The following is a 25,038-nucleotide window of genomic DNA, read 5'->3' on the forward strand; positions in this document are numbered from 1 at the left end:
AACACAAACTGAAATGCAAAAAGGAACGTTCTTTAAAAGAATCCGATTATACCCGTCGCTTTGTCCGTTTAAAATGGAATATATATTCTGCTAAAACGTCTTCATTTCTTTTTAGGTAGGCTAGCTAATTCGTTGCTCGAATAAATATTCTCAAGATAAGAACCACAGTATCTTTCAAAGTCAAGAGACCGTTGATACTGACCATTTAACATCATGACAAGGTATAACTTTTTGTTGTGCTTAACGGTTCTTATTTCTTTGGGACTGTCCGGGAGCGATGAGCCGGACCTCTTTCAGGATCCACTGAGTGAGATGTCCTCGGATGCTGGAGTCTCTCTCTTTGATCTGGAGGATGTGGACTCTCCAGAGTGTTCAGCGTGCGTTTGGAGAGAACAGAGTAAAGTCTTACGGCTGGAAACAATCAAATCACAAATCCTTAGCAAACTGCGCTTAAAACAAGCGCCCAACATCAGCAGAGAGGTGGTTAATCAGCTTCTTCCAAAAGCACCTCCGCTGCAGCAGCTTCTGGACCATCACGACTTCCAGGGGGACGCATCCTCCCTAGAGGATTTCATGGACGCCGATGAGTATCACGCCACAACCGAGTCCGTCATCACCATGGCCTCAGAGCGTGAGTTACAGAACTTTTAGATTTTTTTTTACTTTTTTTATAAATTATGCAATGATTAAGCTAATGATCTAAACACTTTAAGTGTTCTCTGCACTCTTTAAAGGCAGTTCCGCATCTATTAAAAGTTTAGTGGCAAATGGCCGTTTATTAGATTTTGTATGGGACAAATGCGTAAGATTGATCATAATTGCATTGTAATGCTTTATAGATAGATAGATAGATAGATAGATAGATAGCCTATACACACACACACGGAATTTGAAATCTTCTTCATTTGGTTGCGCTCGTGCCCGTTTACGTATAGGCTAATAAATCAATAAAGACAATGTAAAAAGGCATGATAGGCAGATGCGCTCAATGTCGCTTCCGAGTAGGCTACATTATAATATATATATATATACACTCTTAGAAAAAAAGGTTATTTTGGGTTCTATATAGAACCTTTTCTTCTAAGAGTGTGTGTGTATATATATATATATATATATATATATATATATATATGTATATATATATACAGATTAGTATTAATTAAGTATTATTAGTAGGATTAATACATATTAGTATTAAAAATTATATGCTTTAAAGCAGTTGCCAAAGAACCGTCTTGCACAAGCAGGCTCTGTTGCCTTTAGTCTCTGGTAGAAAAAGTGTCCCAAAACACTACTATTGTTTTCCTTACAGCAGCAGCAGCAGCGCCTTACGACTGCGCTTGCCTTTAAATGTGAAGTTTATAGGCATAGCCCGTTTTTTCACTTTAGTGTGGACACAAAGCCCGTGGAGGAGTTTGGGTCGAGGGGAGTGTGTGACCTTTTCGCTGAGAATAGCCGGGGTTCAACAACATTTACACACATAATGTATTCCGCACAAGGCAGGTGAAAAGCCGAGCAAATAATCCTTTTTTTCTGACCAGAGTGAACAAAGATAGGTTTGTGTTCCCCTAACTAACCTCTGCGTTGATTGTCACACAGCCCACGTTCCCGCTGGCATAATGAACGCGCTTTACATTCAAGAGACGAATCACATAAATGATCATTTAACGGCTGCAAAGCTCATGGATGGCTTTTATAAATAGCTTTTTTGTTGTCATAGATTGTTGTTGTAGCTGTGCAGTATGAGAACAGCATGAAAAATAACTTATAGCTAGTCATTTTGACCATCACATGGTTCAACTTCAGGGAGTGCATTTACTCATGTATTAAACAGCAACGATATGTATGTATGTATTTATGTATGTATGTATTTATTTATTTATGTGTTTGTTTGAAAATTTATCTTTCAAAATATTTCAAGGAAGTAGAGAAGTCTCATGTAATTAGTCACATTTATGTTCTTTTTGTGCTCCATCCTTTTCAAATACTAATTTGAGTTCATTCAGTGGGCTTTCATTTCATTTTATTCTATTATATAATAGAATCTATATCTGTTATATAATATCCATTTTAAAGTTTAAAATGAATATCATAAAAATTAAACCATTACTATATTCTTCCAATATTTCTTCCAATGTTGTTTCTTTGCAGTTTTCTTTTACTTTATCTTTACTTTTACTTTTCCTTTATTATTATTATTATTTTCAGTAATCCTTGTTTCTTCAGCTTCCCTCTCCCATCACTGCATCCATGATCATCTCCCATTCTCATTCTTTATCACACAAGCAGTCAGTTCTCCACTAGCTAACGAAAGCAAATGCTTGTGACATTAAATGCAATCCCACAAAAACAAAACTGTCTCTTTCTGATAAAGATGCATAAATGTAAATGTAAAATGTTCTCGGCAAAAAAAAAAAAAAAGACGGTATTTCTCTCCTTATACCCCTTTATGTAGGCTACAGTATGCACATTACTAGTAGGTGTCTCATATAATAGCCTGTATAAAAATTAAATATATACAATATTGTAAAATAAGTTTCTTAACATATTGCTGCTCTAGTAAATTCAAAGGAAAGTGTCTTGATATATTTTCCCACGATTACAAGCTTATATTTTGGGTGTTAGATATAAAGGTGGATGGATAAATTATATATTAGATGCTGCACTGGTATGTTTTGTTCTGCCTCTGTTCTGAATTTGGCTGTGCATGTGTACAGGCCAGAGTAGAAAATTGACCATTACAACTCAGTTGTTGCCAGTCTATATATTTAGACCAGACCTTTCTCCCTTGTCAGTGAGTTTTCATAACAGCCTGTGGTTTTTGTTTTTTGTCAGTAATTTGTCTGCTTATACCCTCACCCAAACAGTGGTCATTATGCTCTGCAACACATTTCCAAGTATTAAGGTGTAGTGGTCACATTTCCAAACAGTGGTCATTATGCTCTGCAACATTATACTTTTTTATTTATTGTTTTTTTGTCTGTTTAGATAGCCATGAACTATCATCTAACAACCACCAAACTGTGCCAAATGCTAGGAGAAGACATACAAAAATAAAATACAAATACAAAATGTAGGGCTCTCATTATTATGAGAGACTGAATTATCTGAGATATATAATTTGCCATAACGTCTCTTTTTGTTCTCCAAAAATTGTACTCTGCAGTACACTCCCATAGAAACACACATTCATCAAGTCAGAGAGGAAAAGGCCTCCTATTGACAAGAAGGGTCAGAGAGTTCACAGCAATGTGATATATTGGATGAGGAGCCAATTAACCTCTTCAGGTCTTTTTCTTTGGCCGCAAAAGAGAACTAGTAGATTAAACAGTACTACCCCCACCTAAAATGTCAAAAAGGACGGGTAGGAGATTAAACAACACTACAAGCACTGCCTCCCCCACCTAAAATGTCTTTCTCTCACACACACAAAGTCACATACACACATATACACACATTCACAAACACCAACCCACTAACCACTCCCAACTAGGAAAAAAAACCAAAGGTCTTTTATTGTGTTGACCCTATAAAAGGGTAATTTCCTGAAGGTGCAGGAACCATAAACATTAGAAGAGAGAATGCTAAAAAGACAAGACGGTTGTCCGACCATCCTCTGATCAATGGGAAGTGTGTGTGGGAAGTTTTTTTAGTATTAATTCACCATGTGAACACCTGTGTCTTAGACTGCTTGCAGTCCTTCCTGTTCATCTGAGAGAATGAAAGAGGAATAAAATACAGGAAGAAAGCAAACTCATGTTTTTCTTTCCTGTTTTGTAAACACAAAATAATAAGTGAGGTAATTAAAGAACAGAAGTGTTGTAGAAATAATGCTTCATGTAGTCCATTTTGTGGCTAATAAAGTTTCAATGGAACTGAAGTCCGTTATACCCTGGGTACAATTTCACTGCTCTCTCAAGAATGCCTCTCTTTCTTTCTCTCGTTCTGTTTCCTCTTCCCACGCTTCAATGCTTCTCCACCCCTTCTGGAGCAATTCCAGACCCAGATAAGCAGGTACTGAAGTCATCACATGCGACAAATAAAACTGCCTCTCAAACATGTAAATATAACTATATATATATATATATATATAGCTCAAATAGTAGAGCATGGCGCTAGCAATGCCAAGATCCTGGGTTCGATTCCCAGGGAAAGCAAGAGCTGATAAAATGTAGAAACTGTAACTCGAATGCAATGTGAGTCGCTTTGGATAAAAGCGTCTGCTAAATGCATAAATGTAAATAGATATAGATAAATATAGATATAGATAGATTTATAGATACACACACACACATACTGACAACTCAAAACTTGTACTATTATGTATTATAACCTGAAAATATAATAGTGTGATCTCTCTGGCGTTATATGTGTACTGTTCTTGCATCAAGTAATTGTATCAAGATCATAGTTTATAAATCAAAACCTCTTTTTGATAGAGTAAGTGACTACTCCAGGTAGACCAGTGACAAGGGGAAGAAACCACTGAAAACATTGAACAGAGTGAAACTGCAAACATGGATGAGTTATGTCATTAAGACAAATTAATACAAAATAGTACTGTAATGAAGTGCAAAAACACAGCTGCCTTATCCTTATCAGCCATTATGAACCCAGATTATTCAGGAAGCTATTAAGAACTCATAATGCTGCAGTAAAACAATATTTCACTCCTCCCCCGCTCCCATTATTTTCCCTAGGCTCTCAAACCTTCCCTAGGCTCTTAAATATTTCTATGTACATTTTGGTGTAAACAAAATATATTATTTCAATCTTTAAATCAATAGTTTAATATTTTTCTTGTTTTCAATGTACAGTATGTATTTCACAGTGTTTCATGGGATTGTAGTTCTTACCCTCATTATATTTCCTCATTTAAATACTTTTTTGTTCCAATTCGAAGTTTGTAATGTTGTTAATCATCTCTGGTTGATTTGGTTCTTGGCTTGTAACTCTTAAACAAAGACCTATTTAGAAATATGATAAAAATGAACTGGAAAAATACTTCCAGAACTAAGGCCACTGAAAAAGAGGATGGGCACTGTTGCACTCTATTGTGGTGCTAGAGCTTTACAGTTTGAACGATATGACGTTAGAATGTAACAGCCAGCTGTTTAGCAACAAACAACCAATCATAAACTGAACAACACTTGCATCATTAAATAATGCACTTTCTACCGTCACAGTCACAGCATTTGAGTGAAAAATCTAAATGTCACCCTGTGATGATAATGCAGAATTAAATAAGTGAGAAGGCAAGGCATTATAGTGTAGAAAGAGCCCATGTGCTCTGTTCATCTAATCAGTGATATATATAAACAGATTTACAAATATACAACCTCAAAACATGGATACCCAGGATTCATTTGGAAGCCAAGCTAAAGACATATTGTTGTTTAATATGTCCTATTTATGAAGAATCACATGATAAACAGTTATAAGTATAGAATCACATACCACATGAAAACAGGGGGGGGGGGGGGGGGGGGGGGGTAATTCAACAATGCTGAACATATCTGTTGAGTAATATCAACAAAATATGCACCATCACATATGGGATATACAGAGAGAAAATGAGGAGCACAGAGGTCAGAAGATACCCCCTTTTTCATTGTCAGTCATCTCATTTTCAGGTGCCAAAAAGAAAAATAATGTCAGCAAACATGAATAGAATATAAATTAATTCATTTCATGAATGATTTATTTGGACAGATTGCCATTTAAAATTAGGCCACAACAATGATCTGTGAGCCAAGGGGGAACTGAAAAAAAAAGGCTCAGATGTTCTTTTTTTTTTTTAATGGAAACTAAAATGGAGGCACACATACAGCTTTAGACTTAGCAGTTAATTGCCTTAGTATTTAGTCTTTCCACATGTGTGTATGTATACATATATATATATATATATATATATATATATATATATATTTTGACAAATATATACATTTTGAGCAAACTATATTATATGTAAATTTGTGAGTCAACATAATTGTAATAGACGCTATCATATTAAAGGGGTTTTTAATGGCAAGTTTAATTCATATTTTAAATATTTCAGAATTTTTGTATGGTGACATATTTGCAAATTAATTGTAGTCATAGTGAAAAGTACTGTACAGAATAAAAATTGACTACACTTGGTTAATCTTTACCCAAAAGTTAAAAGACAGTATGGTAGGTAACGGTAAATCTTTAAAGCACATATTATTGCATAACATTTAAGCAGGTTTAGGGAAACCATCAATGTTCTTTATTGAGACAAATCTGCAAAATTTGCATAGATTTTTTGCAGCCAATTGATCAGCCATTTGTCAAGAAATTGTTTATACTTCTCTAGTACATCTGATATGAAGCCAGTTTTCTCCAGGTTTGTTAATAATAATAATAATAATAATAATAATAATAATAATATGGTATATTTTCTAGTTTTGTGCAACAGTAAGATTGCACCTTAATCACTGTTTCTAGATTCTGATGGCTCCAATGTATTCCTTAATGCATAAATGAGTATAATCATAAGCAATCTCATATCTGCACTTTTGTGTATATTTTCATTGCGCTTGGTTAATGTATACAATAGAGATTTTTTAGAACATTTTTAGTACACTAGCTAAATACCCCCATTATTATGGGGAGCGTGCAGGACATGCTTTTGTTGAGCATGGGGGGCTGCGCTGCCTAAACTGTCATAGGAGTCTTGTGCCTGGCCCTGTCCCCCAGGAGCATTCTGAATGAGGGTGTCACTTGCGATCTGTACCCCCCATTTTCTCAACACACACATTTTCTCTGTCCCATGTCCTCCCCCACTTCAGCTCTCCAATCTCCTGGGATAGGGGGCCAAACAAAGAAGGAGCGAGGCGCTGCGATGGTGGGGGGGGGGTGCTCTGTGGCCCCTGTCTTATTAGAAGGGTCGTGAACGTGTCAGAATGATTAATTTGCAGAGGTGCACAGGGATACCCTTGAGCCACATTTATCCAAAGTCTGAGCTCTCTAGCACACATATCCCTTGATGTGTGTTTGACATTTGCTATTAGGAAAATTAAGAAAAGAAAATAGGAATATGATGCATGCAAAAACAAATCCAAAAAATGCAAAAAATGTTGATCAACCTAGACAGGCATTACCACAGACTGTTTGTTTATAAAAACAACAACAGGTGATACATTACTGAAATATCTAAATTTTGACATTCAGTCATGTAGTATTTGTAGTTTTCTTTACAATTCCACTATTTCACATCACATATAATTAGTAATTCAATTATAATAATAAGTAATTCAATGATAATCTATTTGTTTAGTTGGAATAGTTTGAAATTGAACAAAAAACATATCAGGCATGGCCTGCAGAAGAAACCCCTGATATTACATGTAAATAAAAGTCCAAAATCTCTGAATTGTTTTTATCCCCTCCCCCATCCATCATTCAGTATTAGTCCCTAGAGAACTAAATGTCATTATCTGTAATGTGCTCTCGTTTTCAATATTAATTTCCATCCTGAACACCAGTCTTTACCATCAAACCATCTGAAACAGACATGTATTGATATACAGTTTATGAAATATGATTAAACGTTCAGTAGATTGGAAGGCAATGCAGATATCTTTAATGTAATCTTTAGGGCTTAACTCTAACCCCTGACCACTGGGGTTTGTGTGAATAATCTAAAGAGACAGGCAGCAGGGTATGTTTGCTATGGTCTCTGTCACTCTGTTGTCAGTTTCTGAACTTGTTGCTAAGAGCTTGTTGCAAGGCCTGTGAAAAGTATGGTTTTGCAAAAAGCTGCGAGAATCATCAAATAAACATGTCATTGTCTTGTGGCCTTTGGGCAAATATTTATTTTGCAATGTATAAAGCTGGGATGTTAAATGGGCTATTTATAAAAATTTTAGAGGTGCTTGTTTTTGCCATGTCTTCAAACATCTCATTTGAAGAATACAAACACAGTTTAGCATGTGCATTATGATGTCAATGTTATCAAGGGAAATAAATAGAAATATTTGCTAAGTAGGTTTTGCAGTATATACTGTAATATTGACTGTCAGCAGTTTAGGGGGCCTAATGGTTTAACCTGAAGGTCGCGGGTTCGATTCTCAGTACAGGGAGGAGTGAATTAACAGTGCTCTATTCCACCTTTATTACCCACAACTGATGTGCTCTTGAGCAAGGCACCAAACCCCCTAATCACTCTCCAGGTGCCCACTGCGCTGAATGTGGGTTCATTACTCACTGCTGTGTGTGTGTGCACTTGAATGGGTTGAGCACAAATTTCCGATTATGGAGCGGTTACCATACTTGGCCTACACGTCCTGTCACATTTGAAATGGGTACTAGTTCAAATTCAAAATATTGGAGAGTGTTGTTTCTCTTTAGAGCGTTGCTTTTTAGATGGATGCGGAGGGTTTTTAGATTAGGTATAATCTGCGATCTCTGACTCAGTTTGCTGGCTTTCCATGACTTCAATATCAGAATCAGAATCAGAATCAGAATGAGCTTTATTGGCCAAGTATGTTTACACATACAAGGAATTTGTTGTAGTGACAGAAGCTCCACAGTGCAACAGAAAGACAGTAACAGGACAGGACACAGGTAATAAAACTAAATAACAAGAAATAGCCAATAACCAATGTACAAAGCAGCAAAAAAATAAAAAATACACAATATATAATATATAATATAGGCGACTATGTATGTACAGGTCAAGTTTTGCTCTGAATGTCAATATGCTCTGTTTTCCACCATTTAGCAACTTGGGATGTTGAAATACTACTGGGTAAACTAGCAGTGGGTGAAATTACACAGCCCAAGACAAAAACAGACATTCTGACATGGAATGCACATTACAAATTTGAATAACTGGCTGTAGCACTATTTTTCGGAGAAACAAGTAAATTAATTTAACATGCTTTCTGAATATCTGCAAACCCATTATGGTATTTTTATGCTTTAGTACAAACAAAAAATTACATAAAGCATCTGTAAATAATTAAATAACAGATGAAAGGCAAAACAGAAAACAAATCACATTTAAAATGTTACAATGATCAAAGATTAAAAATCCTCCATGCGCAACAATGACAACTTTGTAGACCTTATGCATTCTTGTAGTCTGTTTCTACGGTGACCGGGAGGGGACGTCTTCGGTTCACTTAAGCTGTGTCTCATTTAGAAGGCTGCATCCTACGGAGGTCTCATTCGAAGGGTGCATACGTCATCAAGGCGGTCTCATTTCAGAAAAGCAAGTAGGACACTCCGAATGCGACCTTTGAATGTGACCTTCTTTCACTGGAATTTGGAGGATGCATCAGGTGTATCCTTCACTGGTACAGATAACGTCTCGGTTACGTATGTAACCCTCGTTCCCTGAAGAAGGGAACGGAGACGTCACGTCGGTGACCGACGAATTGGGATCTTGCTTAGAGAGACCAATCCCCTACGAGAGTATCTAAACAAGCCAATGGATATTGGCATGCGATTATTGCATCCAGCTGCCGCTAATCACAGCGTGAGTATAAGTAGGCAGCGGGTGCAGCGCATATTCAGGTTTTCGCTGAGGAGCCGAGCCGGTGACCCGGCCGCTCAGCGGTGGTACAGCAATCAAAATCAGTCGGTCACTCCGAGTCATTGGGATCCCTTTGATGACATTGGGAATTGGGATCCCTACCAAAGGGCCACGGGTACTGCCCCTTCCAGTGTCCTGTGGAAGCCTCCTGAGCCCCTATTTTTTGGCGCAGGTCAGGGCTACCACAGAAGACCAACTACTGTTGCCATGGCACTACCCACTCAGTAAGACTGGATAACACTCGGAAAACGTACCCGTTCCAGTTGGAACCGGACGCTACGGAAGCTCGCCCTTCCCGCTAGAGGTTCGGAGCAATTACGCATATGATGAACCTTAGGCACATATGGAGAATTAGAGGAAATTGTACCTCATGGAGATTGGCAGAAGACGTGCCGGGGAAACACGGGCTCTCAGGCTATACCGTGGACTATACACATATGGGGTCCAAAAGGCCTTTCATATGGAACCCAGCCCTCTACCGGTTCTCACGGATTCAACGAGTGAGGGCCTAGCGTCAGATGCTCCGCCACATCTGACTGCCGAGGGGACGGAGGAACTCGACAGGGTCTACAGTACGGACTCTCTGGAGCAATTTTAGCAAGCCGACCCGAAAACGGAGCCTCTCAGTGCTTCTACCCGTTTGAGATGAGAACACAGGAGGAAACCGGTTCCACACGAAGGCTATAGAACCTAGTGAACGTGTTAGGGGTCACCCAGCCCGCAGCTCTACAATATCTGCCAGCGAGGCGCCACGAGCCAACGCCCAGGAGGATGCAACAGCTCTAGTAGAGTGAGCTCTCAACCTGAACGGGCAGGGCACACCCTGTACCTGATAAGCCAGGGTGATGGCATCCACTATCCAGTGGGCCATCCTCTGCTTGGAGACGGCCTTCCCCTTCTGCCGGCCTCCGTGACAAACAAAGAGCTGGTCTGAGGTCCTGAAGCTTTGTGTCCTGTCAACGTAGCATCTCAAGGCCCGGACGGGACAAAGCAAAGCAAGGCTGGGTCTGCCTCCTCCGAGGGCAGCGCTTGCAGGCTCACCACCTGGTCCCTGAAGGGAGTAGTGGGAACCTTGGGCACATAGCCAGGCCGGGGCCTCAGGATTACCTGGGAGTCAGCCGGCCCAAACTCTAGGCACGAATCGTCGACCGAAAATGCGTGCAGGTCCCCTACCCTCTTGATGGAGGCCAATGCAAGCAGGAGCAGAGTCTTCATTGAAAGAAACTGCAGCTCAACTGACTGCAAAGGCTCGAATGGGGCCTGCTGTAGTGCTTCGAGCACTAGAGACAGGTCCCAAGAGGGTATAGAGGGGGGCTGTGGGGGATTTAACCTTCTTGCCCCCCTAAGGAACCTGATGACCAAGTCATGCTTACCCACCGACTTCCCTTCCACGGGGTCGTGGTTGGCAGCAATCGCAGCCGCATAGACTTTAAGGGTGGAGACAGCCTTCACTCCAACCCCTGCTGCAAAAAGGAAAGCACGACCCTGATCGGCACTTCCTGGGGGTCTTCTCGGTGAGAAAAACACCACTCGACGAACAGGTTCCATTCCAAGGCGTAAGCCTGTCTCGTGGACGGCGCTCTAGCCGAAGCGATGGTGTCAACTACCCCTTGGGGTAGGTCACCTAGAACCTCCGCGTCCCGTTCCAGGGACCAGACATGAAGTTTCCAGCTTCTTAGGTCTGGACGCGGGTGCCATAAGGTGCCCTGTCTCTGAGTCAGTAGATCCTTCCTCAGAGGAATCTGCCAAGGAGGGGCTGTCACGAGGAGCATCAGTTCTGAGAACCAAGTCCGAGTGGGCCAGTACGGCGCCACGAGCAGGATCTGCTGCTCGTCCTCCCTGATCTTGCATAGTATCTGTTTTTGCGAGAAGGCTCACTGCGGGAGACGCATACTTGCGAAGGCCCCGCGGCCAGCTGAGCTGGACCGTCTGGGGATGGAGTCTCCATTCTCCGGGGAGCGCAGCTCGTGACAGCTCGTCGGCTGCCTGGTTGAGCAAGCCCGGAATATGAATGGCACGAAGCGACCTCAGATGCTTCTGACTCCAGAGGAGGAGGTGGCGGGCGAGTTGCGACATGCAACGGGAGCGTAGACCACCGTGTCGATTGATGTACACAACGGTCGCAGTGTTGTCCATGCGGACGAGTACGTGCTTGCCTCGTGAGCGCCTTCTGAGACGGATCAAGGCCAGACGTACTGCTAGCAACTCTAGGCAATTGATGTGCCAGTGCAGTAGGAGGCCCGTCCAAACCCCCGACACTGCAAGCCCGTTGAACGTGGTGCCCCAGCCGGTGGTGGAGGCATCTGTGTAAATCACAGCAAGCCTGGAGACCTGTTCCAGGGGCACTCCTGCCCGCAGAAACGAGAGGTCTGACCACGGGGTGAGGGTTCGGTGGCAGGCCGGTGTAACTTGGACCCGGTGAGTGCCGCGCTGCCACGCCCACCTCAGGACTTGGCCATGGAGCCAGTATTGAAGCGGTCTCATATGAAGCAGCCCCAGCGGCGTGACTCTGAAATTGTTTCAGTGGGACCGCTAACCTGCTCTTGAACCTATTCAGGCAGTTCAACACCGACAGAGCACGTTCCTGCGTGAGGCGTGCTGTCTGGCTGACCGAATCCAACTCCATACCGAGAAAAGAGAACCTCTGCGTCGAGGAGAGTTTGCTCTTTTCCCAGTTGACCTGAAGGCCCAACTGGCTGAGGTGTGACACCAAATCCCTGTGTTCGCACAACTGGTCCTGAGACTGAGCCAGTATGGGCCAGTCGTTGAGGTAGTTGAAAATGCGAACGCCCTGTTCTCTCATGAATCGACACATGGAAGTACACGTCCTTCAGGTCGACCGCTGCAAACCAATCTCGGGGACGGATGCACCCAAAGATGCGTTTCTGCGTGAGCGGCTTGAACGAAAGGGCCCAGTTCCAGACACGCAGATCCAAGATTGGTCGTAACCCACCGCTTTCTTGGGTACAATGAAGTAAGGGTTGCAAGCCCTGTCTTCATATCGGCTGGAGGGACCGGCTCCATCGCGTCCTCCGCCAGTAGGACAGCGAGCTCTCCACACGAGACATGAGCATCAGCTGCCTTCACTGCTGGGAGGTGGATGCCCCTGAACTTGGGAGGAAACTGAGCCGCATAGCCGAGTCAGATGGTCCACTGGAGCCAGCAAGACGGGCTGGGTAGACGCAGACACCCAAACACCGTACAAGCGGACCAGCGGGACCACCGACGTACCCGCGGTGGGGCAGCGAGGTGGAACACAGGAACACGGCCCGTGGCAGACCAAGGGGTCCGAGTGTGCGGTGCGCGCTTACCTGGTTCCGAAGTTTGGCAGAGGGTGCGTGAGTAGGGCCTTTGATGACGCTCTCGAACCGCCCACTGCTGCCAGATGGCGAAGAGGAGGATGAGCGCGGTCCGGAGTTGGTCCGTCCGTGACTCTCCATGCCCTCTTGGGACCCAGAGGCAGAGACAACCGCTTCTTGTCGAGATTTTTGAAATAGAAGAATCTCCACCCGGCCCTCCTCCGGGGGAGGGGGAGGCGCATCCGCCACCTCCCAAAGCAGTCCTCTCTCTCTCTCTGGGTCGCCCGTCCTGGGCCTGCCTACGCCCAGCTCAATGGCACCGCTTCTGGAAGCTGCTGCGGATGCGGTGCGGGAGCAGGGACAGACGCAGGGGCCGCCCTCGGCGACAAGCAGGTTGGGGCGCTGCAGCCGGCGGACGGGTGGAGGCAGCAGCTGCCCGCCGGGGCAGGAGGTGTTGGATCGCCTCAGCCTGCTCGTGAGCAGCCGAGAACTGCTGGGCCATGTTCTTGACTGCGTCGCCGAAGAGGCCAGTCTGGGACACAGGGCCCTTGAGGAACCGATACTTTGTCGGTGTCCCCATGTCGACCAGACACAGCCAGGAGTGAATGTCCTGGACCACAAGTGTGGACATCGCACGACCCAGAGACCGCGTCACCTTCGTCGCTCGTAGCGCGAGGCCCGAGGTACAAGCTCTCAGAGCTTCCGGATCGTAACCACCCCCGTGCATGTCCTCAGTGCTTTTCGCCTGAGGACCCTGCAGTAACGCCATAGCGTAAGGTGGAGGCAGCTTCCCCACAGGCCATATAAGCACCGCCGGACAGACCAGACGAGTACCTACAGGCCCGGAAGGGGAGGCACGGTTCGCCCCGCCGAGTAGAGACGGTATTAGGACACAACTGCATCGCAAACGACCGCTCCACCGGGGGGACCCCCGTATACCCCCTAGCTGCGCCACCACCGAGGGTGGTGAGGGGGAGGAGTTAACAGGGCGGTTTCTGGCAGTAAAAGGTGCCGTCCACGACCTGGTAGCTCCCCATGCACCTCCGGGAAGAGAGGCACTGGGGCAGGGCGCTGACAACCAGCGCAAGCTACCCCGAGAAACCAGTCGTCCAACCTCGAGGGCTCGGGACACGGTGGGATCTCCACTCAAGCTCTACCCTCTCAGTGGCCCGGGAAAGCATAGCCGTGATTTCTAGATCCGACTCAGGCACTGCTACTGCCAGAGCAGCAGCAGCCGAATCTTCTTGCCCAGAAATCTCCAGCTCACCCTCCGATGCAGCAGTCGACGTCTGGTCATCGGGAGGAGCGCCAGGGTAACTGCTGGTGCTCCCCTTGTAGAGGGCCCAGCACGTTCCACTGACAGCTCAACTGGTTGGTTCCCTGGAGGGTTTGCCACCATGCCACCGCCTGAAATGGTCCCCGTCTGTCTGCAGCCAGAACGAGAGCCAAATCAAGGCAGAGGCAACAGAGCTCCGTCCCTTTGTCGAGGTATCAGAGCCTGGCCCGCAACTCCAAGATGATCATCTTCCCACCATGAGAAGATGCCTCATCCACGAGCGCCACCTCAGCATGCTTACTGCCCAGGCATGTGAGGCAGCGATCATGACCATCACCCGGCACCAGGTAACGACCGCATCCAGAAACGCACGGGTGACACGTTGTCTGAAGCAAGACCCAACTCGTCTTTACAAAGACGTAACGTCGAGTTTGCCAGATGCAACGTCGTCTTTAAAAAGACGCACCCGTGAATGCTCTTTTAGAGAAATCACTCTTTCAGTGTGCTGAAGCGCACAGGGGAGATGGCCGTTTGCAACACAATCAGGGGGTAGTGCAACCTGATGTGTGCAATCCACTCGACACAGGAAGAACCACCGCCGCTGACGCGCCGTACCACCAGCACAAGAATGCCTCGAAGAGCACACTGACTTGCAGACACTGTAGGTTGGTCAGGAGCAGAACGATGAACGCTCGGCTCCGAAGCGAAAAGCTGAATATGCGCTGCACCCGCTGCCTACTTATACTCACGCTGTGATTAGCGGCAGCTGGATGCAATAATCGCATGCCAATATCCATTGGCTTGTTTAGATACTCTCGTAGGGGATTGGTCTCTCTAAGCGAGATCCCAATTCGTCGGTCACCGACGTGACTCGGAGTGACCGACTAATAGGGAACCCACAATTCTTTGTGTCACCATAAACAACCGTCGTTAATTTAAAAAATGCCGGCGCCAGCAGATGTACACACAAGCACAGATGTGGTGTTTAACTTAAAGTGCCTCCAGTAAAAACGGATAAACTTTGTTCTTAATATCCTCCTCCTTTTTTTTCTCTCTAACAGATGTCTGTTGTACGTACTCTGCAGCTCCTCAAGCATTGAGCAAAATAAAACAAGTAAAAGCATTTTTTTTAAATTACTTTCCAAATTTAGAAATAATTTTCTTTCATTTAAGTAGCGTGTGAGCGCAACGCTGCTCTAAATGTGTTGGCAAATCAACGTGATACCTCCCGTTTCCTTTTCCGCGCATCCTACAAAGGCCGTCTCGTTTAATTCTAGGTTGAGGACACTTCGTATACTTTACGCATACTACAGAGGATGCAACCTCCAGAGGAGTCGACCTCCGGAGGACGTAGTCTTCTAAATGAGACACAGCTTTAGTTTTGTCGTGGCCACGACATATTAACTCGTGGGAACGTGATAATATGTCGTGACCATGAGATATTAATTCGTGGGAACGTCATATTAACTCGTAGGAACATGATATGTCGTGACCACAAGATCATTTTGTCGAGGTAACAACATCCTTATGTCGTGGCCTTGAGATGTTATGTTGAGGGAACAAAATCCATTTCTCGTGGCCACGAGTTTACATAACGACTAGTTTTGTAAGTAAGCCTACTGTAAATGCTCGACATGCCAATAAAGCTTTGATTATGCTGCCTGGAATTTATACGCTATTGGAAATGCAGTTTAAAGGTTGAATTTAACATATTTCTTTTTTTCTGTGAATTAATAATTATTAATATTAAAGCCTACTGCCTAGTGTTCCCTTGAGGAATGGATCATTCACTAGTTTCATTTGTAAATGAAAAACACAACACGCTCATTTATCATCACACACTGGCATAAATAGCCTACAATCATAAAGTATTGGCAAAATTGTCAAGTGTTTACAGTATTTGCTAAATATATGGTAGCAAATACAGAATGTTAATTAGGTTAAGCGATACACAAATTGAAAGGGGAGATAATAAAATTTTATATTTAGGCCTATATGAAATAAATATAAAAATATAGCCCTAACAAGTTAATATAACCTAATAATAATAATAATAATAATAATAATAATATACAAATATTAAATGAAATGTTAATAAAAAATGTTTTATCCATCTCTGATAATCCCGGGTTGCTATGGTCACGTAGGTTTGTTTACGCATTAAAATCGTGGGCACGAGAAAAATATGTCGTTCCCTCAACATAACATCTTGAGGCCACGACATAAGGATGTTGTTACCTCGACAAAATGATCTCGTGGCCACGACATAATATCCCGTTCCCACGACTTAATATGTCGTGGCCACAACAAAACTAAGTGAACCGAAGACGTCCCCTCACTCTATGTTTCAGATAAAGTTGGTGTTAAAGTTAAAGAAGCTGTGGTGACACTTTAGATTAGGAAACACATATTCACTTTTAACTAAGAGCTAACGTTAATAGTAAATAGTGTTCTCTAATCTAAAGTGTTACTGGAGCTGCCAGCTGAGAACCATTGAGAGGTCTATTTATCAAACTGGATTCTCTGTATAGTATCTACAGATGTTGTTGTGCATCTGGGACATTTATTTTTGTCCTTATCTTGGATCCTTATCCAGATTTTTTATTCTCCTTTAAAGCAGTATACGACATAGCCTTGCTCTTTCAAAAAACAACAACAACAACAACCTGAAACTGTCTTTTCCACACTATATTAAACATCACAGCTATTTTTAATTGTGCCTTATATCATCATTTAATTTTAATTTTAATATAATTTATATTCATTTTAATTGTAATATTTTATATTTAATGCCATTTTAATTTTAGTCAGATATACTTCAACTTTTGTCTAAACTGTCCACAGAACATTTCCCCAGAAGCTTTGTTGAACATTTAGATGATTTGGGCGTGAGACATACCTTTTTTTCCCAACAGGTTGTCCTTTAATGGACAACATTCTTGTATTAGACACATTAACAAAGACTTTCACAGTTTGCAGAGTTTTCTGGGGATTTTTTGCTATGTTTTCTCACCTCTTTCAAGATTGTCCTTTGTGCTTTTAGAATAATCTTTGCAGTATGTCTGCTCCTAGGGAGAGTAGCAACAGTCCAGAGTATTTTCACATTTGTAGGCGGTGATACAAAATGGATAGTTCTGCTTCTTGATTAAGATCGGCTGAGCTGCATTTGAAGCCATGGTTAAATACTATAATCACACACCCTTGACCTTGTTACTGCATCAGTATATCTGTGTGTTGCTTAGCAACCATTCTGCCAAACATTGCTAGAGAGATATTGCTTGGTAGAAGGATTATTATTTGTCATAATTTTGTTGCTGTATGTTTATGTTCAGGTTTGGAGATGTCCAAACCTGTTCCTGGAGGGCCACTGTCTTGCAGAGTTTAGCTACAACCCTAATTAAACAGACCTGAACCAGCTAATCAAGTCCTTCAGACTGACTGTCAAGCAAATGTGTTGGGTCTTGTTGGAGTTAAAGTGTGCAGGACATTGGCCCTGCAGAAGCAGGATTGGACACCCCTGTAGTAATTGTTTTATAAAAGCAAAATTCCTCTGAAGCCATTGTTCACAGTGATTTTAAACTGGAAAATACAGCTTCTTTGGGGTTATTGATTTGTCATGGATTCATGAACTTTGTCTTTAGAAATGCTTTTGTAGCCTTTTCAAAGTTTGTGCATTTGTCTAAAGCATTGGTCTCAAACTCAATTCCTGGAGGGACGCAGCTCTGCACAATTTAGCTCCAACCAGCTCCAAATCACACCTTGGAAGCTTCTAGTGATCCTGAAGAGCTTGATTAGCTGGATCAGGTGTGTTTGATTAGGGTTGGAGCTAAACTGTGCAGAGCTGTGGCCCTCCAGGAATTGAGTTTGAGACCAGTGGTCTAAAGGGTTGTTAAGGTCCTGTGAAAACTTTTAGGATTGAGTAATTTCACACTAACCAGTCTTTCTTGAAAATAACAAATTAGTCAGTAACCAGGATTTGTGTGCTTTTATTTAAAAGACAGACTACATGTGTGACCCACAGTTCCATGCTCATTTACACTTGGTTAAATTGCATGTGGAATGCATCTCCTCCTAAAAATCACCTCCTAAATTGTTTGTGATTTGCAGTATGATGGATTGCAGTCTGCCTTGAATGCTTTCCAGACAACTTTTACACATGGTCTTTTTGAATAGCTGGTCAGTGAAAATGCGTGTCCAGACAGTATAAAATGTAACTTTATCATTGCTGTGGTAGTTGTCTTTTTGCCAGTGGTTTGATCATTGTAACTGATTTTTTATTTATTTTTTTCTTACTGAAAGCTTAAATTTAATGTACTGTTTTTAATCATAAAAATAATTCAACTTGTGCAAGTTCAAGTTGTGTCAAGTTTGGCAATACAGTTACTGTTGTAATGATTATTTAATAAATTAGTGATTAGATTTGATACATATGCTTCCATGCATGCATAGTTTTAAAAACTCTGAATTAACTGAACAATTGCTCCTCAAAATGATTCTCAGTTTGCCAGTTTCAAAACACTATACATTGATGACACCTGCTGGTCAAAACTGTGTAAATGCAACGAGAACAGACTAAATATGTACTAGAACTGTCTGGAAAGTATCTTGCCAGATAATATGAAAAACTGAGACATTTATTGAAGAAGATACAAGATACAAGAAACACTGTACATAGGACAATGACACCTTAGTCCCCTTCAAAGTTGGCACATTGGGACCTCACATAGCTCTCCCACTGTTCAAAACACTCTGCCAAATCCTGTTACAATCATCTGTAATGAATCATCTATAATTCATCTGCTGCCTTTTCATGTTTCCTGAGTCTTATTGACAGTCTGAAATCTTTCAAAGATGAGTTTCAAATGTGAACTTCTTCAAAAAATATCTCTATTTTTCATATTACTTGGCTGAATGCTTTCCATACACCCCCAGATTACACCTTTTACAAACCAAATGTTTCCATGAAAGTGTAATTATCACTATTAAAACTGAACTTGTTCATTTTATTAGAAATTATAACATTGACCCGAGATCATTTATAACCATAAATTATGCACTAGTTAATGGATTTACCATGTCAACACCACCTAGAGGTTAACCATATATTTTGAAATGTTTCAAAACATCACACCTTTTCTTTTTATAGCGATTATATGCACACTTATGTTTTCCCGCATCAGTTAACTCATCTTTTCCTAACTCCAACCACCAAGCCAAAAACCTCCTATAAACCTCCTTCCTCAGCAGACAGTATTTGAAGTATTTGTGTCCCTGAACCAAAATTTGATAAATACTGCAGCTAACACTTTAAATTTTACATGGCCCCAAATATAATGAACTCAAGTAAGCCCTGACATGGCGAAAGCGTGATGTGAGGTCTTTCCTTTTGTGTCCACTTCAAGTTGAAACCAAACTAATAACAGCATAATTGAGGGTAAAATGTCGACAGCTAAAATGTTGGTGGATGCTTCAGCCACAAACGAGGAATTCTTCCTGAGCATGCTGACTACAGAACGGAAAGGCAATGCAAATATCTCAAAGAGGTCTTCACTTGCAACTTCCCTTGTTATAAGTTGGTTATGAGCTGGTTTAAGCTTGTCAAGCTCCTGCCCAGGACCAGCTGATGACCAGCTCATGACCAACTATGGACCAGCTTAAAGCTAGGCTCATGTAAATACGTGCCTCTAAACTTACCTTACTGCACGTTTCGCTTCAGTTTCAAAGTAAAATATCCAGTGAGTGGCGCTAAAAAACGGGTTCAATACATGACCCTAGCACATTTTTATTACATTGATATAGACATAAATTGCTGTGTTTTTATTATGCTACTTCAGGTACGTATTGCAGCAGTTCAGAATTTAAATATCCGGGGAGTGTCGCTAAAAGTTAATGTTCTATCGCAGGGGTGTCAAACTCAGTTCCTGGAGGGCCGCAACAAAAATAAGTACAAAAATAAGTTGAGAGAACTCAAAAATCTGCAAAAAGCTGGTTACCTTAACATTTTAAGTTGCCTCAACTTTTTCTTTTTTTTTTACAGTGCATGTAGTTTTCAAATTAGCCTGAAGGACGTGTTTAGCTGAATCAGGTGTGTTTAATTAGGGTTGGAGCTAAACTCTGCTGGGCTGTGGCCCTCCAGGAACTGAGTTTGACACCCCTGCTCTATCGTGTTATCCCCTACTCCAGTATGGGGATAACTGGATCCCCTACTCCAGTATGGGTATATATATATATATATGTGCCTAAACTGTATACTTGCACAAAAAATACACATGGGGTAAAAGGCTCACCAGCACACGGTATTGATCCAAATATTTCAGCGAAAATAATGTTGTTTTTTAAATAATGTCAAAGTTAATACTTGTTCAAAACAATCACTTTAGCAAATTTTGTACTATTTTCTGCTTATTTTGAAAAATAACAGAATTAATTTTTGTTCAATAAATATACTCTCATTAAAATATTAATATAAAAAAATATATTTTAAAATACAGAAACAAAATCATTTTAGTAAGTAAAGATTGTAAAAGCATTAAAGGAGATCCAATAATAATTTAATATATATTTACAGTAGGAATAACAAATGATATTTTATTATATGATATGATTAATATCATGTTTTAAATATGATGGTTTCATTCTAGACATGGTGGTTATCCATGGACACCCAACATATTATATATTTACCATCTGAATCGAACCATATCATGTCAACAAATGGAAAAGTCAGCCATCTATTAATTATCATGTTAATTACTGTACTTTTTAGCCCCAACAGCAGGGGCGCTTTTTACCCCAAATACCAGACTTTTACATATTCTTTTGTTATTTAAAAACTGTTGCTTTAATTATCTTAAACAAAACTGAAAATTGTTAAGTGGACCTTTGTCTCAAAATATATGCATTAATTTTTAGCGATTTTAATTTGCTACTTAAATCTACATTTTAAAAAACTTAAAATATTAGATCAAGTAAGCTCAGAATCAACTTTGCGCTGCTGTGTGCGATCTCGACAAGGATCAGACAAATATGCATCTTGAAAAGCGAATGCTTTGGAAAGTGCTACGTCACGTTTTTGTGCCATCTACTGGTTTAGATGAAAATAATATCAAAGGCGCCTTTTACCCCGAGGCACCTTTAGCCCCGTTGTACCCTATATATAGGGTTAGGGTTAGGGACTGCATATATACAATCATGGCCAAAAATATCAGCACCCTTGGTAAATATGATCAAAGAAGGCTATGAAAATTAATCTGCATTGTTAATCCTTTTGATCTTTTATTAAAAAAAAATACAAAAATCTAACCTTTCATTGGATAATAAGAATTTAAAATGCGGGGAAAATATCATTATGAAATAAATGTTTTTCTCAAAAACATGTTGGACACAATTATTGCCACCCCTAGAAATTCTTATGAGTAAAATATCTCTGAAGTATATTCCCATTTATATTTAAAGTATCATTTCCACCATCAGGGCAATAATTAAGAATTTCCAATCAACATAAAATGTTACGAAACTACCTGGAAGAGGACATGTGTCTATATCGTCCTAATGCACGGTGAGAAGGAGCGTTTGAGTGGCTAAAGACTCTCCAAGGACCACAGCTGGAGAATTGCAGAAGGTAGTTGAGTCTATCCAATGAAAGGTTAGATTTTTGTGATTTTTTTAAATAAAAGATCAAAAGGATTAACAATGCAGATAAATTTTCACAGCCTTCTTTGATCTTATTTATATATTTATATAAATATATATATATATATATATATATATATATATAAAGGAGCAAGTAGAATAGAAAATGAATAGGGAATTCTAGTGTTAGAGGGTCTTCTTTTTTCAAATAAAAATAAAACAAGTCAAAAGAGCTGAAAAAATAATGAAAGCTAGTGTTTAGAAGTTTTTATATATAAAAAAGAAAACAAATAGATAAAAATAGAATTAGAATAGAGAGTGTTTGAGTTAGAGGGTCAAATAAAAATGGAAAAAGGTTTTTAGCCATTTCTTGAGGATGGCTAAGGACTCAGATGCTCGGATTGAGTTAGGCAGGTCATTCCACCAGGAGGGAACAGTTAATGTAAAAGTCTGTCAGAGTGATTTTGTGCCTCTTTGGGATGGCACAATTATACACTGTTCACTTGCAGCACGCAAGCTTCTAGAGGGCAGATGCCTTGAATTTTATGCAAGCAACTATTAGTAGCCAGTACAAATTGCTGAATAGAGGTGTGACGTGCGTTCTTTTCTGCTAGTTAAAGACTAATCTTGCTGCCGCATTCTCGATTAATTGTAAAGGTTTGATAGAACTGGCTGGAAGTCCTGCCATGAAAGCATTGCAATAGTCCAGCCTGGACAGAACAAGAGCTTGAACAAGGAGTTGTGTAGCATGTTCCGAAAGAAAGGGCCTGATCTTCCTAATGTTGTATTAAGCAAATCTGTAGGACCAGACAGTTTTAGCATGTGGTCTGAGAAATTCAGCTGATCATCAATCACAACTCCAAGGTCTCTGGCTGTTTTTGCTGAAGTTATGGTTTGGATGGTGAAATACTGGATGGTGAAATAGTGATGAAGTGATGGGTTTGATGGAACCACAAGCAATTCTGTCTTGGCAAGATGTCTTCATCCAGCAAGAAATGTCTGTTAGACCTGCTGAGATGTGAGCAGCTATCGTCGGATCATCAGGATGGAATGGGAGGTAGACTTACTAAACAAGATGTGAAAGTGGAGCAGAAAGTATCAGTAGCACAGTTAGCATCAAGAGATGATAACTGTTTAGAGGGAGGAAGAGAAGATGAAACCATAGCAGATGAGTGTAGGTTATGTCAAAAGATGATGTGGAGGGGTATGTGTTGTGTTAGGAACCATGTTGAGGTTAAGAGTGAGGAGGAAGTGATCCGAGGTGTGCGATGGAGTAGCCAGCACATGATCAGTGGAGCAGTATCATTTGTAAATAAGTAGTTAACACTCCCTTGAGATCAAAAGAAGCAAGCAGAGTGTGGAAGTCTGCAGCCTGAGGTTTATCTAGGTAGACACTGAAGTCTCCAAGCATAAATAGAGGAGTACCATCACAATTCTTCCAGAGAAGTTACCCAGCAGTCCTGAGGGTCGATAAATAACTACAAAATGGATTTTAAGAGGGTAATAGTAACTGGATGTGATTCAAAGCTCTTGATACTCAGAGATGGTAAAAGATAAAATTTCCAATCATTAGAGATAAGCAGACCAGTACCTCCACCTCTTCAAGTCAGACGGGGGGGGTGCAGGAAAATTAGAAATTATTGGCGAGTTCTGCAGGTGTAGCATTGTCCTCTGGTTTGATCCAGGTCTCTGTCTGGGCCATGAGGTTTAGCCTTGAATGACTAGTAATAGATGTAATGAAATCAGCAGACTGGCAATTCCAGAGACCAATAGAAAAATAAAGTAGTGTATTACCAGACATAGGCAAAGTGCGCAGGTTGTTAGGATTGCGCTGCCTATGGTGTGTGATGCGTGGTTTGCGAGTAGTAGTAATAGCAGAGATGTGGAAAAACAGAGTAAAAATCAGACAAAAAAAAAAAAAATTGAAACGGAAGTGAAACAAAGGTGTAGGAAAGAAGATGAATAAAAAGCCATACTTATGTCCTTGCTCGGTGGAGTCACACGGTAGAGTTCTTTTAGCAGTGGAGACATTAGCAGAGAAGGAAGAGAGGAGTGACACATTAAGGTCAGTAGGATTTTTTGATTTGTGAAAGTGAAAGTGAAGTGACGTGTGGCCAAGTATGGTGACCCATACTCGGAATTAACCCATCCAAGTGCACACACATACAGACAGTGAAAACACACCCACCCAAACAATGAAAAAACGACCAGAACAGTGGGCAGCCAATGAGAGTGGAGAGAGCACTGGTCATTCAGTCCCCCCAACTGACAATTCCTGCAGGACCTGAGACTCGATCCTGTGATCTTCGCGTTACAAGTCCAACTCACTATCCATTAAGCCAAAACTTCCCCACAAATCATTTTTGTCCACATCATCTTTATACTCTTCGGTCTTCACACGAGGGCTGCCGCGACCGCTGTGGTATACTAACCTTATTTATACCCCTCTAAAGCTGGACACGCTTTACTGTTTATCACAACAAAGGGCCAAGTAAGCGCATGACACTAACAAGGTACACGATATAGTACGAGACCAAACTTTTTATTTGTCCACTTTCCTTCAGCACGTCTCAACACAGTGAACAAAACAACAGGGCAATCCAGATTACTACAGAAATGTTTTACAATATTATGGAATTGTGGTTAACAACAGCTGGAGTAAACTTTGCAGCTTATCAGTAGAGGCAGACACAGCTGAGCTTAAAGTAACCAATGCTGCACTGTTAGACGATGTAGACTACTGGTCTAGACAACCTTGCGCAGGGCGATCCTTTGGATCATAAATGTCCTAGAGGAAAGCAAAAATGGAATTGAATGGACATGATCAAGTTTACTTTGGGCTTGCTGAAAGAATTAATGGGAGAACAGATTTTTGAGAAACCACAGAACTGGAAAAAGCACATTGTTAACTGGTTCTTAAACCCAGAAATGGTCTGCTTTCATGGTCCATTCATGTTTGCTTCAAACGTTTCCAGAAGAAGGAACAAACTCTGTGCTGGGCCAGGCAACAAGAGCTGCAGATTTTACCCCAGCCTAAGCACAGCACTCTCTAAGAAGTGTGCTGCTTTCGGAAGCATCAAAATGATGACCTACTAGGAAGGAATTTGCCGCAGATTTCTCTACCTGACCTGTCTGCTTCTTACACATGAAGGGGAAACCTTCACCTTTAAAACTAAATCTGAAGCCAAAGCTTTTTTTGAATGATGGACAAATATGATAGTTGCTGCTATAGGGAATCATTTGACTTGTACAGACTGTTTTAGACTGAT

General features: G+C 41.4%; 1 protein-coding gene across 1 annotated transcript in view; it reads left to right on the forward strand.

Annotated features, from left to right (window-relative positions):
- Positions 1-213: 213 nt before the first annotated feature.
- Positions 214-25,038, forward strand: part of gdf11 (growth differentiation factor 11) — a gene marked incomplete at both ends in the record, with an annotated part of 38,293 nt that continues 13,468 nt past the window's right edge. The window contains one exon of the mRNA XM_079395865.1: positions 214-631. Within this exon, the coding sequence (XP_079251991.1) occupies positions 214-631 (418 nt within the window). The remainder of the gene's footprint in view (positions 632-25,038) is intronic.

This window comes from Barbus barbus (assembly GCF_936440315.1).
Source record: "Barbus barbus genome assembly, chromosome: 37".
Taxonomy (NCBI): domain Eukaryota; kingdom Metazoa; phylum Chordata; class Actinopteri; order Cypriniformes; family Cyprinidae; genus Barbus; species Barbus barbus.